Genomic DNA, 24,712 nt, shown 5'->3' with positions numbered 1-24,712 from the left:
TTGTATGTCATCCAAGGCTTTCTGGTCCTTTCGAAAAAAAGCTTTCCAAGGACTCAGATGCAACTCAAATTCTGCCTCTCCGCAGAAGAGTCAAAAAAGTCAAGATGGCAGCCACGTATGTACGACACAAGTAAAACCTAGAGTAGAATTTCCATCATGGTGGCAGCTCCCATCGTTTTTTGACACACACACACACACACAGGAAGATCCAGCTTTTTTCCTCACATGTGTGGGCTTCACAGCATGGACCTGTGTGGACTTCAACTCCCAGAATTCCCCAGCCAGCTATGAATTCTGGGAGCTGAAGTCCATGCCATCTTAAAGTTGCTTAAAGTTGAGAAATAAGATTGAGAAATAAGGCTGAGAAATTCTGAGCTAGAGGCTATCTTTGGGGGATTTTTGAGAAGATACAATAAGAGTTATTTCATTTATTTAAAATTTAGCAGGAGAATCTATTAATTTATTAAATTTATCTGCCAGATAGGAAGGAAGCCGGATTACGGTAATATCTCAGTTGTCTCCGTCTTAAATTCAGATGAATTTCTGTTAATTCTGCCTCTTTTCCTTCCCAGCTCACCCTCATCCTGCCCCCTTTTGCCATATTCTGGGCACCCTTTCTGAAAACACCCAAAGATTGATACACACATTTCCTATAATTTTTACCCACATTTTCTGCTAAGGTGTATGATATTTAAATCTGGCGGGTGCCTTTTTAATCTTAAAACTCACAACATTTTGCGTTTCTTAAAAGAGTGGTCCTAGGACATCTGGGAGACACCCCCCCTCCCGAGACTCCCCCCGAGAACCTCCATTTTGGCCTGCAACGTGCCGGGGGAGGCCTGCGGAGGTCCGAACGGAGCGTCGGAGGGGCGGACACGGCTAAGAGGCTAGAAAGGAGACTTCTTGCTAGATCTTCACATGGTAAGTGACCCGGCGCGGCAGATTGGGTGGGTGGGGGAAGCAATTGTGGGGGAGCATGAGATATTTCAGTAGGTTGGGGAGGCCTTGGGTGGTCTTAGGCAGGTGGCCTAATCTATCATTAGCCCTCCCCCACCCCCATGGCCTTCCTCACCCTGAAATACTTCATGTATATTTAACGAACTTCGTATTCGATTAGCGAATATGTGGGTAAAGGAGGGAGTGATCCCCTTCAAGGTACGAGATTCACTCCCACGAATCCTTGGGTTATGAATGGACTGGGCAGGCTCCATTACATTCCTAACTCTAGGGCTATCTGTGTTCTGTTCTGTTCTGTTCTGTTCTGGGCATTTTCTCTACTCTACTCTACTCTTGTTACATAACTAACTGGTAAAGAATCACCTTAGCCCATCAGAACTCCCCCAGTTGACCAATAGGAGAGCTAAGAGCCACAATGTCCCACCTCCTGAGGTACCATAGCACCCGAAGGTGCAAAACTCTTATCGCTTTGACTCCACTGCAAAGAAGACAACCTTTGGTACACCTATGTGTGCAAGAGAGGTGGGGCTTCGATCGTGACAATGCACCCCTCATCTTCCCGATTTTGACACACGCACACACCCTCCACAATGTCATGGTTGGAGAAAGAGACAGCCAGTGGTGGGATTCAGCCGGTTCGGGCAAACCGGTAGTTAAATTGCTGGCTGGCCCCTCCCCTTACTGCCCCACCCATTCCAGGAGTCCCCCCGCAGCCCGTTTTTGCTCCCAGGGGGCTGCAGGAGGCCGGGGGCTGACTGTTACACACCCTTGGCCATGCCCACTATCAGTGGTGGGTTTCAAAAAATTTTACTACCGGTTCTGTGGGTGTGGCTTGGTGGGTGTGGCATGGCTTGGTGGGTGTGGCAGGAGAAGGATACTGTAAAATCTCCATTCCCACCCCACTCCAGGGGAAGGTTACTGCAAAATCCCCTTTTCCTCCTGATCAGCTGGGACTCTGGAGACAGAGAATAGATGGGGATGGGGCCAGTCAGAATTTTTACTACCGGTTCTCCGAACTACTCAAAATTTCTGCTACCGGTTCTGCAGAACTGGTCAGAACCTGCTGAAACCCACCTCTGCCACCATGGCCACATCCACCCAACCGGTCATTAGGGCAGAGAACCGGTTGTTAAATTATTTGAATCCCACCACTGGAGACAGCTAACAAAAGTTTCCACGGGCTGGAAAACTTTGTAACGAAGAAAGCGGGATGGGGAAAACCTTTCTTTTTACAGAGAAAAAAATAATTTTTTTTTCAGAGGCTGTGAAACAGCCGACAATTTGGACACCTTTCCTGCACAAAAAGCACGAAACAAAATAAGTTTCCCCGCTGAACAATTTGTTTTCCAGCACTTTAAATCTAACTTATTTATGAAGTCCAAATGGGGGGAAAAAACTGCTGAGGGAAATAAAGAGAGAGAGGTTGAAAATACAATCTGATGATCAATTTCGGCTTGCCAGAGAGAATAGATGAATGTGGTTTCTGATTGCTTTCTCCGATTCGGGTCTAAGAGAAATGCTGATAAATGTCTATTTTCTTTCCAAAGGAATGAAGCCGAATGGCGAGATTTCCAGTTTTCCTTTCTTTTTTTTTTCCAAAGATTTTTTAACCTGCCTCTCAAGAAAACATGGAAGGACAGGAGGTGAAGCTCCAGACGTGAGAATCAATCTTCATAAACATAAAAATCAGGGGTGAAATGCTCCCGGTTCGGACCGGATCACCCGATCTGGTAGCAATGGAGGCGGGTGGTTCGGAGAACCAGTAGCAAAAATCCCTGCCCTCCCCGCCCCCCATGCCCAGCTGAGCCGCGCAATCATCAGAGGCTTTTTTTTCTTTTAAAAGCCTCTGACGATCCAAGCTGAGTTGCCCGATCGTCAGAGGCATTTAAAAGAAAAAAAGCCTCTGCCGATCAAGCAACTCAGCTGGGATCGTCAGAGCCTTTTGAAAGCATTTTTTTACAACCTCTTCGCTGAAGAAGTTGTAGAAAAAATGGTTTTAAAAGTAAAAAAAAAAATTGGCCACGCCCACCCAGTCACATTCCCCCACCACCACCAAGCCACGTCCATAGAACCAGTAGTAACAAATTTTACATTTCACCACTGGTGGTGACCAAAACTGGATATGGTCTTACTAAGCCTTTATAGAGTGGTATTAGTACCTCACTTGATCTTGATTGTATCCGTCTGTTAATGCAACTTAGGATTGTTGTTAATACAACTTAGGAAGTTGAACCTGCCCCAGTGAACGTGGCTTTCCCTCTTTCCGTGGCACTTACGCTATCAAAATCATTCTTCTCTCTCAAAGTCTTGGTGATGTGGTTGCAGGCCTTCACACAGGACTGGATTTCCGGAGCAGCGTGGCGTAGGCTGTTGCAGAAGTCCTGGGGGCCTCCATTCTCCAAGCCTTCTCCTTGAAATGGAAATCAAAGTAGGGAAAACATCAAAGACCAAGAACAAGGAGTAGCTCCGAAGAGTTGGCAATTTCTGCCTGAACGTCTAATACGCTTCTGTCGGCGCAGCACTTGCGTTGACACCATGCTCGATGCGCGACCACAATGGCGGCTGGAATCTCCATCGCTAATGGAGGCAACGGGTGGAAACTAACAGGGGTAGGACTCACTTACTTTCCCTAACGGTTCGCAAATGTGACCATGCACACATGGCCACGCCCTTCTGCGCATGTGTTTGCTCATGCGTGCACCTTCCAATCTCAAAAACATGCCTAAATAGGACAGCATAGGTGTGGGGCGGGTGGGTGCCAAAAGTGCATGTGTGCGCCCTATTGCACACGCGTGTGTGCCTACACCCATAATCCAATGCCCCCCCATGTGCCCACCCCATTCGTATGCATGCGCGACCCCCCCGTGCACTCTCCCACACATGTGCACACCCGTTTTGGGCCTAGCAGGCCTCCCTGAAGCCTCAGGAGGCCAGAAACAGCCCATTTCCAGACTTCCGGTAGGCCCATTTTTCGCCCTCCCCAGGCTCCAGAGCAGGGGTGAAATGTCAAATTTGTTACTACCGGTTCTGTGGGCGTGGCTTGGTGTGTGTGTGGGTAATGTGACTGGGTGGGTGTGGCCAACTTTTTTTTTTTATTATTTATTTTTCAAAGCATTTTTTCTAATGCTTTGAAAAGCCTCTGCCAATCAGGCAACTCAGCTGGGATCGTCAGAGACTTTTCAAAGCATTTTGTTTACCACCTCTTCGGCCAAGAGGTTGCAGAAAAAAATGCTTTCAAAAGCCTCTGACGATCCCAGCTGAGCCGCGCGATCATCAGAGGCTTTTTTTAAAAACTTTTAAAAGCATTTTTTCATCAGAAGTTGTAGAAAAAATGCTTTTAAAAGTAAAAAAAAAAAGCCTCTGATGATCGTGCAACTCAGCTGGGCACGGGGGGTGGGAGGACCGCAGGGATTTTTCCTACCTGTTCTCTGAACCACCTGCCACCATTGCTACCGGATCGGGTGATCCGGTCCGAACCGGGAGCATTTCACTCCTGCTCCAGAGGCTTCTCTTGAAGCCTGGGGAGGGCAAAAACAGCCTCTCTCTCTCCCCCAGAGGCCCTCCGCAGGCCGAAAACACCCTCCTGGAGCCTCCGCGCGAGCCCTGTACTTATCCCAGGAGTCTCCACGGGCTGCGTGGAGACTCCTGGGAGAGGAGGAGTGTCGTCAGTGTGGCCAGCTAAAAATCAGCCGGCCAGCGCATGCATGCGCGCTGGAGCTGAGCTAGGGCAACGGCTCGCGTGCCTGCAGATATGGCTCCGCGTGCCACCTGTGGCACACGTGCCATAGGTTCGCCGTCATGGGTATAGGGCAGGGGTGGGTTCTAAATTTTTTTACTACCGGTTCTGTGGGCATGGCTTATTTTGTGGGTGTGGCTTGGAGGTCATGTGACTAGGTGGGCGTGGCTAGCTGGTCAGAGTCATTTCTGGAAGGTCCTCGCACTTACGACCAGTCCTCGCACTTACGACCCGACTCATTTGTTTGCTTTTAACACTGATCAGCTGTAGGGCGGCCCCTTGAAGCCCCGCGGCAAGAGTTTAAACAGTTTTTTTCCCTCTAGTCATCAGCTGGGACTCAGGAGGCAGCAATAGATTGGGGGTGGGGCCAAATAAAAGGTAAGAATAACGTGGGTGGGGGGGTGGGAGGGCGGGGGAGGAGAACCGGTTCGGTGACGTCATATCGTCACCGCTACCAGCTCTGCCGAACCGGGAGGAACCCACCACTGGTATAGGGTTTCCTGTCTGAGCAGCGAGTTGGACTAGAAGACCTCCAAGGTCCTTTCCCGCCCTTTTTGTAAGATCTATTCTGATCTTCCCAAACCGTTGCCCGTTAACCCAGCCACATTCCCCTCCGGCCTGCCACAAGCTCACCGATCTTGGCCAGGAGGATCTTCATCAACCCGTCCCGTTCCTTCTGCCTCTCAAACAGGAGTTCGCTTCGGGCTTTCCACAGCATGTATTCCTCGGCTTTGGCCATCAGCCCCAGGGAGCTCCGTCGCCGCGTGAGCCGATTCCCAGCGGGGAGCGAGATGCGTCTCATGTGCATGCCCAGGTAATTGGGCACCAGGTGCAGGAAGACCTACAGAGCCAGGCGCTAAAACACGTTGGGAAGCGGGAACAGAAAGGAACGCCAGGAAAACTTTCCATTTGTTCACGGGAGGGCGGGGGGGGGGCAGGGAAGAGACCGAATACAGGTAGTCCTCGACTTACAACAGTTCGTTTAGTGACCGTTCAAAGTTACAACGGCCCTGAAAAAAAGTGATTTATGACTGTTTTTCACACTTGCTGCATCCCCCTGGTCACAGCATGGCTGGCTGGGGAATTCTGGGAATTGAAGTCCACAAGTCTTAAAGTCGCCAAAGTTGGACATCCCTGGTCTAGACGGTCGTTTCGAATCGGGGGACCTCTAAATTAGATCGATGAATGTAAATTAATCAACCCCTTATTTAAAAAAAAAACACGCCGCCAAGCTTGAGTCGAAGGTACCAAAACTAAAACCAAACCTCGGGGGAAAATGGAGGAGAAGGCCCAACACTCATCCCTTGCGGGTGGAAAGCAGAGCCTCCTTCGGACTCACCTGTCGGATTCGCTTGGACATCGAATGGGTGTTGGGCGTGCGCAGAGAAACGTTGAGGACAATCACGGCGTTCACCACGATAGCAATGGTCACCACCAGAAGGAAGGTTAAGTACCTTTCAATGGAAATGGGATCATGCTGTTTATCTTATTGATATCTATCTTCATCTATCCATCCATCTCTATCTATCTATCTATCTATCTATCTATCTATCTATCATCTATCTATCTATCTATCTATCTATCTATCTATCTATCTATCATCTATCTATCTATCTATCTATCTATCTATCTATTATCTATCTATCTATTATCTATCTATCTATCTATCTATCTATGGTATTTCTCTCTCTCTCTCTCTATCCATCGCTCTCTCTCTGTCTGTCTCTCTATCTCTATCTCTATCTCTCTATTATCTATCTATCTATCTATCATCTATCTATCTATCTACGGTATCTCTCTCTCTCTCTTTCTCTATCCACCTCTCTCTCTCTCTCCATCATCTATCATCTCTCTCTCTGTCTATCTATCCATCTCTCTCTATCTCTATCTCTATCTCTAGCTATTATCTATCTATCTATCTATCTATCTATCTATCTATCTATCTATCTATTTATCTATCTGTCTATCTATCTCTATCTATCTATCTATCTATCTATCTATCTATCTATCTGTCAATCTATCATCTATCTATCTACGGTATCTCTCTATCCATCTCTCTATCTCTCTATCATCTCTCTCTCTCCATCATCTATCTATCTATCTATCTATCTATCTATCTATCTATCTATCTATCTATCTATCATCTATCTATCTACGATATCTCTCTATCCATCTCTCTATCTCTCTATAATCTCTCTCTATCCATCATCTATCATCTATCTATCATCTATCTATCATCTATCTATCTACGGTATCTCTCTATCCATCTCTCTATCTCTCTATAATCTCTCTCTCTCCATCATCTATCATCTATCTATCTATCATCTATCGATCTATCGTTCACTTCCTGCTCCAGTATCCAAATTTTGTCCATTTTGCAAAACACTCACTTTCCAATGAGAGGCACCGACTGAGACGTTTCCGGCACCTTTTTTGCAATCAGGAAAAGGAAGACGGTCTGGGCTAAGAGGACGTTGATGGAGACCGTGCACTTCTGCCCACCGGCTGCAGAAATAAGAGAGCGTTGGTTCTTCTTGGAAGAGGGCAGGGAAGAGGGGAAGAGGAAGGAGAGAAGGGAAGGGAAGGGGAAAGGGGGAAGGCAGAAGGTGGAAAGTGGAAGAGGATAGGAGGAAGGAGGAAAGGAAAGGAAAAAGAAAAGGAAAAAGAAAAAGAAAAAGAAAAAGAAAAAGAAAAAGAGAAAAAGAAAGGAAAGGAAAGGAAAAAGGAAAAAGGAAAGGAAACAGAAAAAAGGAAACAGAAAAGGAAAAAAGGAAAAGGGAAAGGGAAAAAGGAAAAAGGACAGGGAAAAAGGGAAGGGAAGGGAAGGGGGAAGGAAAAAGGAAAGGAAGAAGAAAAGGAAAACGAAAAGGAAAAAAGGAAAAGGAAAAAGAAGGAAAAAAGAAAGGAAAAAGGAAAGGAAACAGAAAAGGAAAAAAGGAAAAGGAAAAAGAAGGAAAAAAAGAAAGGAAAAAAGAAAGGAAAGGAGAAAGGAAAAGGAAAAAGAAAAGGGAAAAAGGAAAGGAAAGGAAAGGAAACGGGAAAGGGAAGGGAAGGGAAGGGAAGGGAAGGATTATACTGTCCCAATATTCTCGTTCTCTGTTACGCTGAGACAAAATATTTGGGAAATTGGACCAGGGATCCCTTCCAATCGTATCCCGCTCTGCCACTGAACCCCAGCAATTTTAGAAGAGCCCCTGATGGACCCCAATTCATGCTGTCTCAATACTACAGTATTTTTTAACTTTTCCTCCCCTGCTTCATTAGGGGATCTCCAGGTTTTCCTTCTGCCTGATGATTCCAAGGACTTCTTCCACGAGGCCACCAGGATGCTGACCTTTGGCAGGCAGGAAGTAGACCAGCAGGGCCACGGAGGAAATGAGCACGCAGGGGATGATGATGTTGACCACGTAGAAGAGAGGCTTCCTCTGGATGATCAAGAAGAAGACAATTTGCTGGTACCCGATGTCGCTCGGGGTGGAGCGTTCGGCATTCACAACTTTCTTGGCCGGCCGGTGTTTGATCGCCCACTCGCCATTCTCTGCCGGAAGGAGAATCGGATCAGCCGTAGCACATCTCACACCCTGGAAGGTCTAGGACAACTCACCGCGTACAACTTACAGTGTACAACTCACCATGGCCAACTCACCAGGGCCAACTCACCACGACCAACTCACCATGGCCAACTCACCACGGCCAACTCACCACAGCCAACTCACCACGGCCAACTCACCACGGCCAACTCACCACGGCCAACTCACCACGGCCAACTCACCACGGCCAACTCACCACAGCCAACTCACCACAGCCAACTCACAGCCAACTCACCACGGCCAATTCACCATGACCAACTCACCATGACCAATTCACCACAGCCAACTCACCACGGCCAACTCACCATGGCCAACTCACCACGGCCAACTCACCATGGCCAACTCACTGCAGCCTGAAATTTTGTCTGAAACAGTACAGGGTTTCCTGCCCGAGCAGGGGGATGGACTGGAAGGCCTCCCAAGGTCCCTTTCAGCCCTACCATTCTATGTTCTGTAAGAAAGGCTGAAGCAGAAGCCTGCTTGGACTGCTTGGGGTCTTGAATGAAGGGTCCCAAAGCGAGAAGCGAGAACCCGAACTCAGATTCCTGCAAGGGGATTTCAGCCAAGCGCTGGGCTGAGATGCAACATGGAAGCTGCAGAGCCCCCAAAATACATCATCAGTCTATTCATAATGTTACCTAGTTGGGTCATGAAACATCTGCAAGAAAACCACCAAGCTCAGAGAGCACCAAGGACCCCACAGTCCTCCTCCTCTTCCTCCTCCTCCTCTTCATTCTCTTCCTCTTCCTCCTCCTCCTCCTCCTCCTCCTCCTCTTCCTTCTTTCTCCTCCTTTTCCTCCTTCTTCTCTTCCTCCTCCTTTTCTTCCTTCTCCTCCTCCTTCTCCTCCTCCTCCTCCTCTTCATTCTCTTCCTCTTCCTCCTCCTTCTCCTCTTCCTCCTCCTCCTCCTCTTCCTTCTTTCTCCTCCTTTTCCTCCTTCTTCTCTTCCTCCTCTTCCTCCTCCTCCTCCTCCTCCTCCTCTTCATTCTCTTCCTCTTCCTCCTCCTTCTCCTCTTCCTCCTCCTCCTCTTCCTTCTTTCTCCTCCTTTTCCTCCTTCTTCTCTTCCTCCTCCTTTTCCTCCTTTTCCTCCTCCTCCTCCTCCTCCTCCTTTCTGCAAACCCCCCTCCCTTCCAGCACTGATGATGTTACCTAGTTGGGTAATGAAACCTTTGCAAGAAAACCTCCTGAGCTCAACCCCTCGTGTCAACCCTGAGCTACAAACATTTTGCTTTATCGTTCCACGAGATCTCCAAGGTGTCTCTTAGAAAAAAAAAACAAAACCCCAAAACCTCTCTTTTCTTTCCATCTCTCAGCTGCGGTGCCAACACCAGGCGGAAACGTATTATTAAGCTGATGGTTTCCTGCGTTGTGTCTCCCAGCCCATGTCATCTGCTGGAGCGACAGCTTTTTAACAGGGCGAAATGACTGGCTTGTAATAAAAAAATAAAAATAAAAACCTCTCGTTGCCGGAAGACGCGGCTTGGGTTTTCAATCCGCTATTTAACACATGACGGAGACCCGTCAGCCTCCGCAGGGGCTCAGAATTTGGGGAGGGGGAGAGGGAGGCCCCTGAGAAAGCAGCGTCAACCTCGCCATCAGCTCTAGGAGCAAAGGGGAAATCAAGCCTCTTGCTGCAGAGACTTATTAAGATGCAGCAGATTCACACACGCCAAGGAGATTTTGTCAATCCCTTTAACCAGCTGGGGTAAGGACCTACCAGCTGTATTAACATGACAGCCAAAGTCTGCTGAGCTCTAAATCTTGGTTGGCTGCAGAAATGTGTGGATTATGCGTGTGGTTGAAGATACTGCACCAATCCAACAGCTCAGGATTTTTTGCACTCGGCAAGGGTCGGGCAAGATAACGGAAGAACAGAACCACAGAGGTGGAAGGGACCTTGGAGGTCATCTAGTCCAACCCCCCACCCAGGCAGGAGACCCTACACCATTTCTGACAAATGACAGTCTGGTCTCTTCTTGAAAGCCTCCAGTCGATGAAGCTCCCACAACTTCCGAAGGCAACTTCTGTTCCATTGAATATAGAATAACAGAGTTGGAAGGGACCTTGGAGGTCATCTATTGAATTTGAAATAAATAAATAAATAAAATAAAATCTAGTCCAAACCTCCCCCCCACCCCCAAGCAGGAGACCCTACACCATTTCTGACAGAGGGCAGTCCAGTCTCTTCTTGAAAGCTTCCAGGGATGAAGCTCCCACAACTTCCGAAGGCAACGTCTGTTCCACGGGTTGATTGTTCTCACGGTCAGAAAATTTCTCCTTATTTCTCCTTATTGAATCTCTCCTTGTTCAGTTTCCCTCCATTATTCCTTGTCTGGCCTTCAGGTGCTTTGGAAAATAGCTTGACCCCCCTCCTCTCTGGGGCAGCCCCTCAAATATTGGAAGATGCTCTCCTGTCTCCCCTGGTCCTTCTCTTCACTAGACTAGCCATGTCTTCTGTCCATCCATGGTTCACTCAGATGTCTTTCTTTCTTTCTTTCTTTCTTTCTTTCTTTCTTTCTTTCTTTCTTTCTTTCTTTCTTTCTTTCTTTCTTTCTCTTTCTTCCTTCCTCCCTCCCTCCGTCCCTCTTTCTTTCTTTCTTTCTTTCTTTCTTTCTTTCTTTCTTTCTTTCTTTCTTTCTTTCTTTCTTGTGCTTTGGAAAACAGCTTGACCCCCCCTCCTCTCTGTGGTAGCCCCTCAAATACTGGAAGACTGCTATCATGTCTCCCCTGGTCCTTCTCTTCACTAGACTAGCCATGTCTTCTGTCCATCAGATATCTTTCTTTCTTTCTTTCTTTCTTTCTTTCTTTCTTTTTTTCTTTCTTTCTTTCTCTTTCTTCCTTCCTCCCTCCCTCCCTCCCTCTTTCTTTCTTTCTTTCTTTCTTTCTTTCTTTCTTTCTTTCTTTCTTTCTTTCTTTCTTTCTTGTGCTTTGGAAAACAGCTTGACCCCCCCTCCTCTCTGTGGTAGCCCCTCAAATACTGGAAGATGCTATCCTGTCTCCCCTGGTCCTTCTCTTCACTAGACTAGCCTGGCCCGGTTCTTGCAACCGTTTGTCGTATGTTTGAGCCTCCAGTCCCCTCATCATCTTGGTTGCTCTTCTCTGCACTCTTTCTAGAGTCTCAACATCTTTTTTACATCGTGGTGACCAAAACTGGATGCGGTACTCTAGGTGTGGTCTTACTGAGGCTTTATAGAGTGGTACCTCCCATTATTTTGATTGTATCCTTTGGTTAATGCCATTTATTTATTTATTTACTTATTTATTATTTACATTTTTATACCGCCCTTCTCCCGAAGGACTCAGGGCAGGTGCACAGCTTGACATTAAAACACACATATACAAAAAATTTAAAAGCAATTTTAACCTATATTAAATAATTTGGCCCCAATATTATTAAAAAACTAAAACAACCATTAAAATTCATGTTTAGGCCAGCCCAGCTTGTTGGAACAATAACGTCTTGAGGGCACGGCGAAAGGCGCATAGGTCAGGGATCATCCGTATCTCCGGGGGCAATTCATTCCAGAGGGCAGGTGCCCCCACAGAGAAGGCTCTCCTCCTGGGGGTCACCAGTTGACATTGTTTATTTCATTTCATTTCATTTCATTTTATTAAATTTGTATACCACCCTACTCCTGAAGGACTCAGGGCGGTGAACAGGCACGAAATAAAACACATAAATACAAAAGTTAAGACATGATTAAAACCCAATTAAATAATTTTTGCCCAAGACAATTTAAAACTCCCAATAATTTAAAACGAATTAAAATTTGAGTTTAAAAATTTAAAAGAAGGGGAAAAATTGCATTGGCATTTAGATGTTTAGAGAACCACGGTGCTTTCCGCCGTGCCCTTAAAACTTTTTCTTTTTTCAGCAAGCCGGGCTGGCCTAACACTTTTTTAAATGTTTTTAATTGTTTTGTCATTGCTTTTAATTACGGGGCCAAATATATATATATATCTTTTTAATTGTATTTTAAAGTTTGTAGTTTATGTTTTTACTTTGGCTGTACACCGCCCTGAGTCCTCGGGGAGAAGGGCGGTATATAAATTTGATATAAAATAAAAGAAAAAAATAAAATCTCAAATGTCTCTCTCAACCCATGCATTCTATGATGCCATGATAGAAGAGGCTGGATCGGAAGAAGCAAAGGTATTACAGACCATCCCGCAAATATCTGGTAGGTGATGAAAGAGGCAGGGAAGAGGCTTATTTTGGTCTTATTGATTAGAGGTAATCCTTGATTTATTATAGGACTGCAGGCTAAGACATATGAGGAACGGTTACAGGAACTGGGTATGTCCAGTCTAGAGAAAAGAAGGACTAGGGGAGACATGATAGCAGTCTTCCAATATCTCAGGGGCTGCCCCAAAGAAGATTTGGGGGTCAAGCTATTCTCCAAAGCCCCTGAGGGCAGGACAAGAAGCAATGGATGGAAACTAATCAAGGAGAGAAGCAATTTAGAACTAAGGAGAAATTTCCTAACAGAGCAATTAATCAGTGGAACAGCTTGCCACCAGAAGTTGTGTGAATGCTCCAACACTGGAGGTTTTACAGATGAGGTCGGAGAACCATTTGTGTGGAGTGGGATAGGGTTTCCTGCTTGAGAAGGGGGTTGGACTAGAAGACCTCCAAGGCCCCTTCGATTATTCTCCTCTCCTCTTATTCTGTTATGACTGCAATTGAGCCCAATAGTTTCGTTGCTAAGCAAGAAAGTGGCTAGGTGAAGTTTGCCCTATTTTACAACCGGTCTTGCCCCAATCACTGCACTTGTGATTGATTTGATCATTTGGTCATTAAGCGAATCTGGCCACCCCCATTGACTTTGCTTGTTGGAAGCCGGCTCGAGAAGTTATAAAAAGTGATGCCCATGACCCCAGGATATTGCAACCGTCATAAATACAGACCAGTTGCTAAAGATCTGAATATTTTGATCACGTGACGGTGGGGATGTTGCAACGGTCGTAAGTGTGAAAAACAGTCATAAGTCACTTTTTCGGTGCTGTCGTAACTTTGAACAGTCGCTAAATGAATGGTCGCTAAATGAACGGTTGCAAGTCGAGGACTTTGGGCTCTGTAGATCGCAGCAAATTGCGGCTAACGTTTATTGAGTTATTTTATTTGCCCTGGGGGAGGATTTATCGGAGGCCAGGAAGCTGCAGTTAGAAGAGAATAAGGAGCAACTAAACAGTTCAAAATTGGGGAAAGAGTGTGTTAGGGGCTATATATCCATCCCTTGATTGATTTAATTTCTATATAATGAAATCTAAATGCTATTTAGTTTATTGATTTCTAAAAGAGATGAGACGCACGCTAGACTGGGAGAAAAATGGAATTGAAAGGGCTGCGAGAAACTTCCGCCACCTCAAATACGCTGCGGATAAGAAGGAAGCGAAGATGACTTCAACACCAAAAAAATAAAATAAAAAGGGAGACAATACAATAGCCCATCTGCTCTTCCATATTAAAAAAAAAAATTACAATTATGCCGCAGATAATGAAACCCAGCGCAGAGAGGCGGAGGAAAAAGTAGGTTTTATCTTCCTAGCCTCCAAAACCCAGAGAGATTGGGCCAAGCGATGCTAAAATAAAAGAAAAACGCATTTCTACTGGTTAGGAGAAAGACTTTTGAAAAATCTCGACGAACGATTAAAATGCAGAGACGTTGCATTCCCCGACAAAGGGATGTATTGTCAAAATTCGGATTCTTCCAGCTGGAGCATATGCCTATGGAAACCTGCCAATCAGAAAAGCTGAGCAAAGGACAGCAAGGATGAAGAGCCTTCCTCCGAAATCTCTGGACCACCGGAAGATCAACTAATTCAGGACTACAGTAGATAAGGAGATGCTAATGGAAACACAAGGAATGCTGACCCGTCGTGGATCCCCTGCGAAGAACTAGAGGCCGGTTTGATGGAGTAGAATAAAAAAAAATAACAGAGTTGGATGGAAGGGACCTTGGAGGTCTTCTAGTCCAACCCCCTGCTCAGGCAGGAGACCCCATATTATTCCAGACAAGGGCTTGTCCAGTCTCTTCTTAAAAGCCTCCACCACAACTTCTGGTGGCAAGCTGTTCCACTGATGAATTGTTCTAACTGCCAGGAAATTTCTCCTTCGTTCTAGGTTGCTTCTCTCCTTGATTAGTTTCCATCCATTGCTTCTTGTCCTACCTTCAGGTGCTTTGGAGAACAGCTTGACCTCCTCTTCTGAGATATTGGAACACTGCTATCATGTCACCCCTAGTCCTCCTTTTCTAAAACATATCAAGAACTGGTTGCAAGAACCGGGCATGGCCAGTCTAGTGAAGAGAAGGACCAGGGGAGACAGGATAGCAGTCTTCCAATATTTGAGGGGCTGCCACAGAAAGGAGGGGGTCAACCTATTTTCCAAAGCACCTGAAGGCCAGAGAAGGAATGATGGATGGAAACTAATCAAGGAGAGATTCAATCTGGAAACAAGGAGTAATTTTCTGACAGCGAGAACAATCAACCGATGGAACAAAAGTTGCCTTCAGAAGTTGTGGGAGCTTCATCACTGGAGGCTTTCACAAAGAGACGGGACTGTCATCGGTCAGAAATGGCACAGAGGACAGAGAACAAGGAGGAAAGTGACTTTCGACAAGAGGCATCAGGTCGATCACTAATGGTACTAATGCTAGGATGACATTCCGGATGTAGCAAGACCCGAGTCATATCACGGAATCCTTCCTCCCTCCTGCTTACCTGTGAAAGCTTTGGTATCGATATAAATCCATTCAATGGTTTTTCCGTCTTCGGTGGTCAACAAAAGGTTGATTTCAAGGGCATTGTAGGTCTGAGATCTTGCAAGGAGAAGACACACAACTAGGATCAGTTCATGGCATTGGTGCTGCTGGAGTAAGGTTGTAAACTCCTCCTCCTCCAACTTCTCCTCCTCTTCCTTCTCCTCCTCCTCCTCTAACAATTCCAACTCTTCCACCTCCTCCTCCTCCACCTCCTCTTCTAACTCCACTTCCTCCTCCTCCACCTCCTCCTCCTCTAACTCCTCTAACTCCACCTCCTCCTCCTCCACCTCCTCCTCCAACTCCCTCCTCCTCCACCTCCTACTCCTCTAACTCCTCTTACTCCACTTCCTCCTCCTCTAATTTCTCCAACTCCAACTCCTCCTCCTCCTCTAACTCCTCCAACTCCAACTTCTCCTCCTCCACCTCCTCCTTTTCTAACTCCTCCAACTCCACTTCCTCCTCCTCTAATTTCTCCAACTCCAACTCCTCCTCCTCCTCTAACTCCTCCAACTCCAACTTCTCCTCCTCCACCTCCTCCTTTTCTAACTCCTCCAACTCCAACTCCTTCTCCTCCTCCAATTCCTCCTCCAATTCCACCTCCACCTCCTCTACCTCCTCCTCCTCTAACTCCAACTTCTCCTCCTCCTCCTTCTCCTCTTCCTCCAGCTCCTCCTCCTCCAACTCCTCCTTCTCCACCACCCCCATCACCTACGCCAGCCCTTCTTCCTCCTCTCCTCTCTATGATCTGGACCACTCAGCCAATGGCAGGGTTGGAAGGGACTACCTGAAAGTCCCACCGGATTTGAAAGTCCCACCAAGTGTAGCCCTGTTTTAATGGCCATGCTTTAATCCGGAGACCTTCGCCCAAGGCCACCGAGAAGCTCTTGAAGGCAACTCAGATGAGGCTTCCCTTCCCCATCCTACTCCTTCCTTCCTCCCCATCCTCCCCCCCCCTACCACAAAGGGAGCACTCACTGGAACACCATGGAGCAATTTTGCCAATCGAAGGGGAAGTAGGTGACGAAAACGGAGCAGACGCTCCGATAAATAGCTGGGGGCAGCCAAGTGATGCTCCCATCAGGAGACACCAAAGCGTTGGTGTACAAGGTGACGTCGAAGACCCCGTTGATGCTGCAAGAAAAGAAGGGTGGAAGGAGATCGGAAATGAGGGGCCCTTGGTGCTCCCTGAGCTTGCTTGTTTTCTTGGAGACGTTTCATGAGCCAACTAGGTAACATCATCAGTGCTACCGATAGTAAGGAGTGCTATTTGCTGTCAGTTTTGATTCTGATGACTTGTCTGTGGGGGTGGGGGTGGTCTTAGGGATTCTTTGACTGGGCTGTTTACCGACAGTTTCTTATTTGGGGTATCGTTTACTTAATTGTTGGTCTGAAGCAGTGGTGGGATTCAGCCGGTTCGGCTGGCTCAGGCGAACTGGTAGTTGAATTGCTGGCTGGCCCCGCCCTGCCACACCCCGCCCCTTCCAGGAGTCCCCACACGCCCCATTTTGGCTCCCAGGTAGGGGAGAGGGAAAGGAAAACAAACTCAAAACAAAGCAAAAGGAAAAATGGTTCCCCTTTTTGCATTTGAGCATGCAAGAAGGGACAGGAGAGGAGCCTGGATAGCTCAACGGACAGAGCACTGTAATTTAACACCAGCTGTCTGTGATTAAAGTAAGATCGAATCTCCCCAGGCTCAAGGTCGACTCAGCCTTCCATCCTTTCTAAGGTAGGTTAAATGAGGACCCAGTTTGTGGGGGCAATAAGCTGACTTTGTATAAAAATATACAAAAGGATGAAGGCTATTGCTTAGCGCATTGTAAGCTGCCCTGAGTCTCCGGAGAAGGGCGGCATATAAATCAAATTAAAAAAAAGGGGGGGAAAGAGGAAAGACAAAGATGGGAAGATGGGAAGAGAGCAAAGAAGGAAAAAATAAGGAAAGAGGGGAAGGAAGAAGAAAGGAGAAGGAAGAGGGAAGGAAAAAGAAGAGAAGGAAGGAAGGAAGGAAGGAAGGAAGGAAGGAAGGAAGGAAGGAAGGAAGGAAGGAAAGAAGGGAGGGAGGAAGATTTTAAAGAGAATCTTTCTGAGGGAAGTCCTGCCTTAGCACTTGGCCACCAGAACTGCCCCCAACACCAGTGATGTCGAGCTGGCCACACCCATCCAGGCCACGCCCCCAGCCTCTCCCCACCCCCCCCCCAAATCAAACACAACCCTGATGCGGCCGGCAATGAAATCGAGTTTGACACCCCTGTACTGGAGTCTTTTTTCTCTTTTGGGCTAATTGACTGTCTCTTTTGCATAGTCTGTAGACGTCGTTCATGTCTATGTGTCTGTTGATGGCTGATTTGTCAGAGTGCCAGGCTTCTAGAAATTCCCTGGCATTTTTGGGACTTGGCCTGGTCTAGGATGGTCACATTTTCCCCATTGAAACTGTGGTTTAAATCGGTCTATATGTTGTGAAATTAAAGGGTTTCCGTCATGGTTTTTTATTTATTTATTTATTTTATTTTTAATTAGATTTATATGCCGCCCTTCTCCGGAGACTCAGGGCGGCTTACAGTGCGTTAAGCAATAGCCTTCATACTTTTGTATATTTTATACAAAGTCAGCTTATTGCCCCCACAATCTGGGTCCTCAATTTACCCACCTTAGAAAGGATGGAAGGCTGAGTCGACCTTGAGCCTGGGGAGATTCGAACTTGCAACAATTGCAGACAGCTGAATGTTAATAACAGGCTTTTAGTCTGTTGAGCTATCCAGGCTCCTTGTGTTCATGGATGCGTTCTGTTTGTCCTAAATAGAGATTGTTGTAGTTCTTACATTGTGTAAGAACTCCTTTAAGAGAACAGAAAGGTTTGGGGGCTTCCGTTTTCTGTCCAGCTGGCCTCACCGAGGAGACAGCTGGTTTTCTCCATTTCATCTCTCTGTCATCTTCTTTTAACAACTCCATAATCCCTTGCGGGGTGGAGTTCTGGGCAACTGAATGGAGCTAGCCGAGTGTTTACTGGCCAGATGCCCTTCCTGTCACCAATGCGGAGTTTTGTTCAGCAGATATTTTCTCATTCTGCCCAGAGAGAGAAAAATATCTGCCTCTACCTAGGATTGAACTCATAGCCTCCTGATTGTGAGGTGAGAGTTCCACCTCTAGGACGCAGTCACTCATGCCCTCGTCACTTCCCGCCTGGACTACTGTAACACTCTCTACATGGGGCTCCCCTTGAGGAGCACCCGGAGGCTCCAACTGGCGCAGAGTGCAGCCGCGCTGGTGGTTATAGGAGCAACATGGCGCTCCCGTGTGACACCTCTCCTGCGCGAGCTGCACTGGCTCCCGGTGGTCTTCCGGGTGCGGTTTTGGTTACCACCTTTAGAGTGCTCCATGGCTTAGGACCTGGTTATTTATGGGACTCCCTACTACCACAAACAGCCTCCCACCGGCCAGTACGCTCTCATAGAGAGGGGCTCCTCAGGGTGCCATCAGCTAAACAATGTCGACTGGCGGCCCCCAGGGGGAGGGCCTTCTCTGTGGGGGCACCCACTATCTGGAATGAGCTCCCCCCCGGAGATACGGAGGATCCCGGATCTACGCACTTTCCGCCGTGCTCTTAAGATTCTCCTATTCCAGCAAGCCGGCCTGGCCCAATTTTCTCCCCTGTTTTAAAATTCTTTTAAATCAAAATTTTTAATCTGTTTTTAAATTATTGGGATTTTTAATTGTCTCGGGCTAAATTATTTAATCTGGTTTTAATTATGTTCTTAACTTTTGTATCTATGTATTTTATTTTGTGCCTGTTCACCGCCCTGAGTCCTTCGGGAGTAGGGCGGTATATAAATCTAATAAAACAAACAAACAAACAAACCGCACCACTCATTTCATCTCTCTGTCCCTCAAACCATTTGGTTCCTTTCTAACAAATGCCCTCGGGGATGCCCTGAACGCCTCACCCAGTGAGGGATTGATCCCCTATGGATCCATGGAAGGCTCCAATCAGATTAGGACATATATTGCACAAAGGGCTGCCATCAGAGGGAAAATGGAAAGCAAAACCAACTTTTGCAGACTACTGACTTGTTCTCCAGGACTATATCTGGCAGCCAGATCAACGTCGAAGGGATCCGTAAACAGCTGATGTTGCCATACTCTTCTGGGTCCCACTGCAGACGGTAATCTCTCCATTTCTGGCAACAACAAACTTGATTACTCATATTGGCTTGGCAAATATCGACAAGATCAGGCCCTATTATTACAACTACTACGATTGTTGGCCGAGCAGGGACAAAAACAGCCTGAGAAATGATTGAAGTCTGGGAAATGGGCCCATTGTCAGTCAATACGAGTGCTGATTTACCACCAGCCTATCAGGTAATGAAGAGCTGAGGCAGTGGTGAAATCAAATTTTTTTTACTACTGGTTCTGTGGGCGTGGCTTGGTGGGTGTGGTGTGGCTTGGTGGGCATGGCTTGGTGGGCGTGGCAGGGGAAGGATACTGCAAAATTCCCATTTCCTCCCCACTCCTGGGTGAAGGATCCTGCAAAATCTCCATTCTCATCCCACTCTGGGGCCAGCCAGAGGTGGTATTTGCCAGTTCTCCGAACCGCTACCAGTTCTCCAGAACCTGTCAGAACCTGCAGGATTTCACCCCTGAGCTAAGGCCACAGGAGTACAAGGAAACTACAATTCACAACTAAACAGCAGGCCGACAAGACCTTAATTAACAACTAAAAACTACATGCAACAAGGAGACATATAAATACAAAGTGTAGAACAAGCCCAGTGCACATATTAGAATAGAACAGAATAACAGAGGTGGAAGGGACCTTGGAGGTCTTCTAGTCCAACCCTCTGCTTAGGCAGGAAACCCTATTCTGGAGAGAGAGAAGTTCCCCGATGATGGATTGCAGCATGAACCCAAAAGCTTGGAAGAATAAACCTTTGGTCCCAGTGGCCAGTTGGATCCTACAACGTTATCCTGGGATGTTTATGGAGATCCTCGGTCATCTAGGTCATGGTTGTCCCTAAGATGCTTTTTTCAAAAGGCAACTGGACTTTCTGGTTTTTCTTTGAAGATGTTTCGCTTCTCATCCCAGTGTCAGCACTCCAAACTACATTCATTCCAGTGCTGACATAAGGAAGAGAAGAGGGGGCAGCTGGCAAGAGGACGCTTGACTTTTCACCTACTTATTTTCCCTGAAGATAATATCCCCTAGGAGATGAGATGGGAGGAGGGACATTCCTGGGAGCTGAAGTAGTAGATATGGGGAGAGTGATTTGGAAGATGGCCAATGAGACGCAGAGAATTGGGGAACGGAAAGGGAAGGTTTGGGGTCAGGAAGTCAGTGTTGGCTACGACGTAGTCGGGAACAGATTGTCGTGCTTAATAAATGAAAGTTTTCATCAAAGACTATTTGTTTGGAAATGCAATTTATTTGAGATGACACCGAAACCTGACACCCAGAAGCTTCTTCAGCTCTGACAGGATGGTGGGGAAAGAAATTGAACAGCCCTCTCTCAACAGAGGGGGAGGGATACAACATCATCTATCCCCAGTCTACAACACAGCTCCTTTCAGCAGTTCCAAGAAGGCTCCACACTAGGGGTGGGTTCTAAAATCTTTTACTACCGGTTCTGTGGGCGTGGCTTATTTTGTGGGTGTGGCTTGGAGGGTTAATGTGACCGGGTGGGCGTGGCCAACTCTTTTTTTTTCTTTTTACTTTTAAAAGGATTTTTTTCTACAACCTTAAGAGGTTGCAGAAAAAAATGCTTTTAGAAGCCTCTGACGATCAGGCAAGTCAGCTGGGATTGTCAGAGGCTTTTAAAGGCATTTCTTTGGTTGAAGAGGTTGCAGAAAAAATGCTTTGAAAAGCCTTTTTAAAATGTTTTTAAAAGATCCCAGCTGAGCCGGGCAATCATCAGAGGCTTTTTTAAAAAACTTTTAAAAGCATTTTTTCAGCCGAAGAGGTTGTAGAAAAAATGCTTTTAAAAGTTACAAAAAAAAGAGCCTCTGATGAGGTGGGCGGGGTAAGCGAGCGGCAACCGGGCCAGGGACCGGTTCGGGGGTGTGGCCAGCCAATGTTATTACCAGGTACGGGTGGAATTCCACCTTTGCGTTCACAATCAAACATTCTGGGGTCATTCTCAAAAGTCCTGTGCGGTTTTAAATTTATTTGGGGGCCGGAGATAACCGGGAACTGCAGTTAAGCTGCCTGTTTAATAGGAGTCAGCAACATTCCCACGTATTAATCCTGGGTCTTTACTTACCATCTCTACCCATACATTTGTTGTGAGAGCCTCGTCAATCTCGTTCTGGAAAAGCACACACAAAAAATTGGGATTATAGCTAGTCCTCGATTTACGACCATTCACTTAATGACGGTTCAAAGTTACTATGGTCTCAGCAAAAGTGACTCATGAACCATCTGTCAAATTATGCAACATGACCTGCGGCCACGTCTTCATAACTGGGGCACGGCCACGGGCTCGAATTTACGACGGTTGCCGCGTCATGCGGTCACGACCTGATTTGCGACCTTCCCAGCTGGCTTCCGACAAGCAAAGCCAATCGAGGAATCTGGATTTGCTTAAGGACCAGGTGGCTCGCTTAACAACCATGCAATTTGCTTAACGACTGCAGTGATCTGGTTAAGAACCACAGTAAAAATTCTGTCCACAACCACTTCTGGAATCTTACCAAGAACATTGCAGCGACGTCTCCTGGCAATCACCAGGCTTCAAAACTGATTGGATGACTTTGGGTCAATCACTAGGAGACAATGAGTTCTAGCCCCGCCTTAGGCATGCAACTTGGCTGAGTGACTTTAGGCAATCACCAGGAGACGGTAAGTTCTAGTCCTGCCTTAGGCATGAAAGGCAGCTGGGGGACTTTGGGCCAATCACCAGGAGACTGGGAGTTCTAGTCCTGTTTTGGTAATGAAAGCCAGGTGGGTGATTTTGGACTGGTCGCTCACTCACTCTCTCAACCCAATCCATTGTAGGAAGTTAGCACCCATCCCTTTCCGGGAAGAATGAAATATTTTAGGAAATATTAAAAAGGCAGAATATTATGTTTCCCTGGTTGAGAAATGGAGAAACATGTTTTAAAGACGAAGCAGCTCCCATCTTCCTGCCCCCACTACCCTTTGTCAATGGGCCAGAGGCAGAAACTCAATCTTTGTCAATGGACCATCATCTGCAACACAATAGGACCCATCTAGCAACAGAAACTCACCACATGGCACCTGGGAAGATTACATCAGTCAGCAAGGCTAGCTAAGACCCCCACCCCCTGGGAGTCTGACAACCAATCAGGATACTCTTTCTGGGCCCCAGGAAGTTCAAAGCCAGAGAGAGCATAAAACCCGGGGACTCGCTGTATCTCGCCCCTTTTTCTGTTCAAGAACTCAAGCCATGTGATCCTGTCCACCATTAAACCATCTTTCCAAACAGTCTCCATGTTTCCAGTGTCTTTTTCCCCACTTGAAGCTGAACCCAGAAGAATAAATCTTCCAACACCACCTCACAGAGTTGTTGTTGTGGGAAAGTAGCAGTAGAGGTTTTGTTGGATATGTTTGCCACCTTGAGTTATTTATAAAAAATAATAAAGATGGGACATAAATGAATAAAACAATTAGTGTGTAGAACTTCAAGGAAGAAAATGAAAATGAAAACTTCCAACTGATATGCAGGAAGTATACATTCTCCAGCCGTGTAGAACATCCGGTGTCTCTGTTTTAACCTCCTCTTAGACCGGGTCAGGGGGGGCGAGATGGTGAAATGCTACCAGCTCACGCCAGTTTGGGCGAACCGGTAGTTTAAAAAAGCTACCAGTTTGTCTGAACCGGTATTTCCGACGATCAGCTGTGCCGCACGGTTTATATTAGCTAGAAAGCAGGAAATCCTGCTTTCTAGCAAAGCTATATCACGCAGCACAGCTGTTCCCCCACCCTTGCTGTTCTACTTACTTAGTGAAGTCTTCTTTTTCCGCACGAAGCACCTATTTGTTTGTTTGTTTGTTTGTTTATATTTATATACCACCCTTCTCCCAAAGGACTCGGGGCGGTGAACAGCCAACAGATAAAACACAAGAAATACAAAATTTAAAAACAGTATTAAAATCCAATTAAATTAATTTGGCCCACATATATTAAGACCAATAATTAACAATTTAAGAATTAAAACAATTTAAAAGAGTTAGGCCAGCCCGGCTTGCTGGAATAAAAACTTCTTTAGGGAACGGCAAAAGGTGCGAAGATCCGGGATCCGCCGTATCTCCGGGGGCAGCTCATTCCAGAGGGCAGGTGCCCCCACAGAGAAGGCTCTCCTGCTGGGGGCCGCCAGTCGACATTGTTTGACCGACGGCACCCGGAGGAGCCCCTCTCTGTGGGAGTGTACTGGCCGGTGGGAGGCTATCGGTGGCAGAAGGCGGTCTCGTAAATACCCGGGTCCTAAGCCATGGAGCGCTCTAAAGGTGGTAACCAATACCTTGAAGTGCACCCGGAAGTGCGTGCGTGCTTTTGGCGCACACTGTGCATGTGTGTGTGTAGTATGCGCTTCGTGCACACCGCATATGTGCCAGCAGCGAACCAGTGGTGATCCACAGAGGATTTCACCACTGGAGGAGAACGATGGTCCTTTTATGACCCGTGGACTTCAACTCCCAGAATTCCTGAGCCAGCATGGCTCCGGTTGAAGTCCACAGGTCATAAAGCGGCTCTTTCTGGAGACTTTGAAGAAGGAAAAGGGTGGGACATTCTTGGCCCATCCTGAAAGCCCACGAGAAGGGATGACAACCCTGTTCCTTACCAGGGAGATCAAGTTGGTGAGGGTAACCTTGAGAGAAACATTTACAATGTCCCCCTTGTCTGAAGCTGGGCGAAAATTCCGGTCATAATCGACCATCAGATCGTTGAAAAGATGTTCCTCCTGATTCCGGGTCAGGACGACTGGAAAGAAAGGAAGAAAGAAAGAGGGATATGAACAACATCACCAGGAGACGGGGAGTTCTAGCTTCACCTGAGGCATGAAAGCTTGCGAGGTGACTTCGGGCCAGTCACCAGGAGATGGGGAGTTCAAGTCCTGCTTTAGTCATGGTAAGCTGACTAGGTGACTTTGGGCCAATCACCAGGAGACTGTGAATTCTAGTCTCACTTTACATATGAAAGTCAACTGGGCCAATCACCAGGAGATGATGAGTTCTAGCCCCGTTTTAGGCATGCAACTTGGCTGAGTGACTTTGGGGCAATCACCAGGAGACTGTGAGTTCTAGTCCCGCCTTAGACATGAAAGCCAGCTGGGTGACTTTGGGCCAATCACCAGGAGACTGTGAGTTCTAGTCCCGCCTTAGACATGAAAGCCAGCTGGGTGACTTTGGGCCAATCACCAGGAGACTGAGAGTTCCAGTCCCGCCTTAGACATGAAAGCCAACTGGGTGACTTTGAGCCAATCACCAGGAGACTGAGAGTTCTAGTCCCGCCTTAGACATGAAAGCCAGCTGGGTGACTTTGAGCCAATCACCAGGAGACTGAGAGTTCTAGTCCCGCCTTAGACATGAAAGCCAGCTGGGTGACTTTGTGCCAATCACCAGGAGACTGAGAGTTCTAGTCCCGCCTTAGACATGAAAGCCAGCTGGGTGACTTTGAGCCAATCACCAGGAGACTGAGAGTTCTAGTCCCGCCT

General features: G+C 47.0%; 1 protein-coding gene across 1 annotated transcript in view; it reads right to left on the bottom strand.

Annotated features, from left to right (window-relative positions):
- Positions 1–24,712, bottom strand: part of CHRNG (cholinergic receptor nicotinic gamma subunit) — a 41,456-nt gene that overhangs the window by 3,320 nt on the left and 13,424 nt on the right. Inside the window, exons 2-11 of the mRNA XM_060684932.2 lie at positions 23,840–23,979; positions 21,299–21,343; positions 19,110–19,219; positions 16,023–16,178; positions 15,007–15,104; positions 8,028–8,231; positions 7,084–7,198; positions 6,033–6,147; positions 5,327–5,534; positions 3,234–3,367 (exon numbers count right to left, since the gene is read on the bottom strand). Coding sequence (XP_060540915.2) covers positions 3,234–3,367; positions 5,327–5,534; positions 6,033–6,147; positions 7,084–7,198; positions 8,028–8,231; positions 15,007–15,104; positions 16,023–16,178; positions 19,110–19,219; positions 21,299–21,343; positions 23,840–23,979 — 1,325 coding nt within the window. The remainder of the gene's footprint in view (positions 1–3,233; positions 3,368–5,326; positions 5,535–6,032; positions 6,148–7,083; positions 7,199–8,027; positions 8,232–15,006; positions 15,105–16,022; positions 16,179–19,109; positions 19,220–21,298; positions 21,344–23,839; positions 23,980–24,712) is intronic.

The sequence above is a fragment of the Pantherophis guttatus genome, chromosome 6, assembly GCF_059756535.1.
Source record: "Pantherophis guttatus breed Tessera chromosome 6, ASM5975653v1, whole genome shotgun sequence".
NCBI lineage: Eukaryota > Metazoa > Chordata > Lepidosauria > Squamata > Colubridae > Pantherophis > Pantherophis guttatus.
This window is presented reverse-complemented; position numbering and strand designations above follow the sequence as displayed.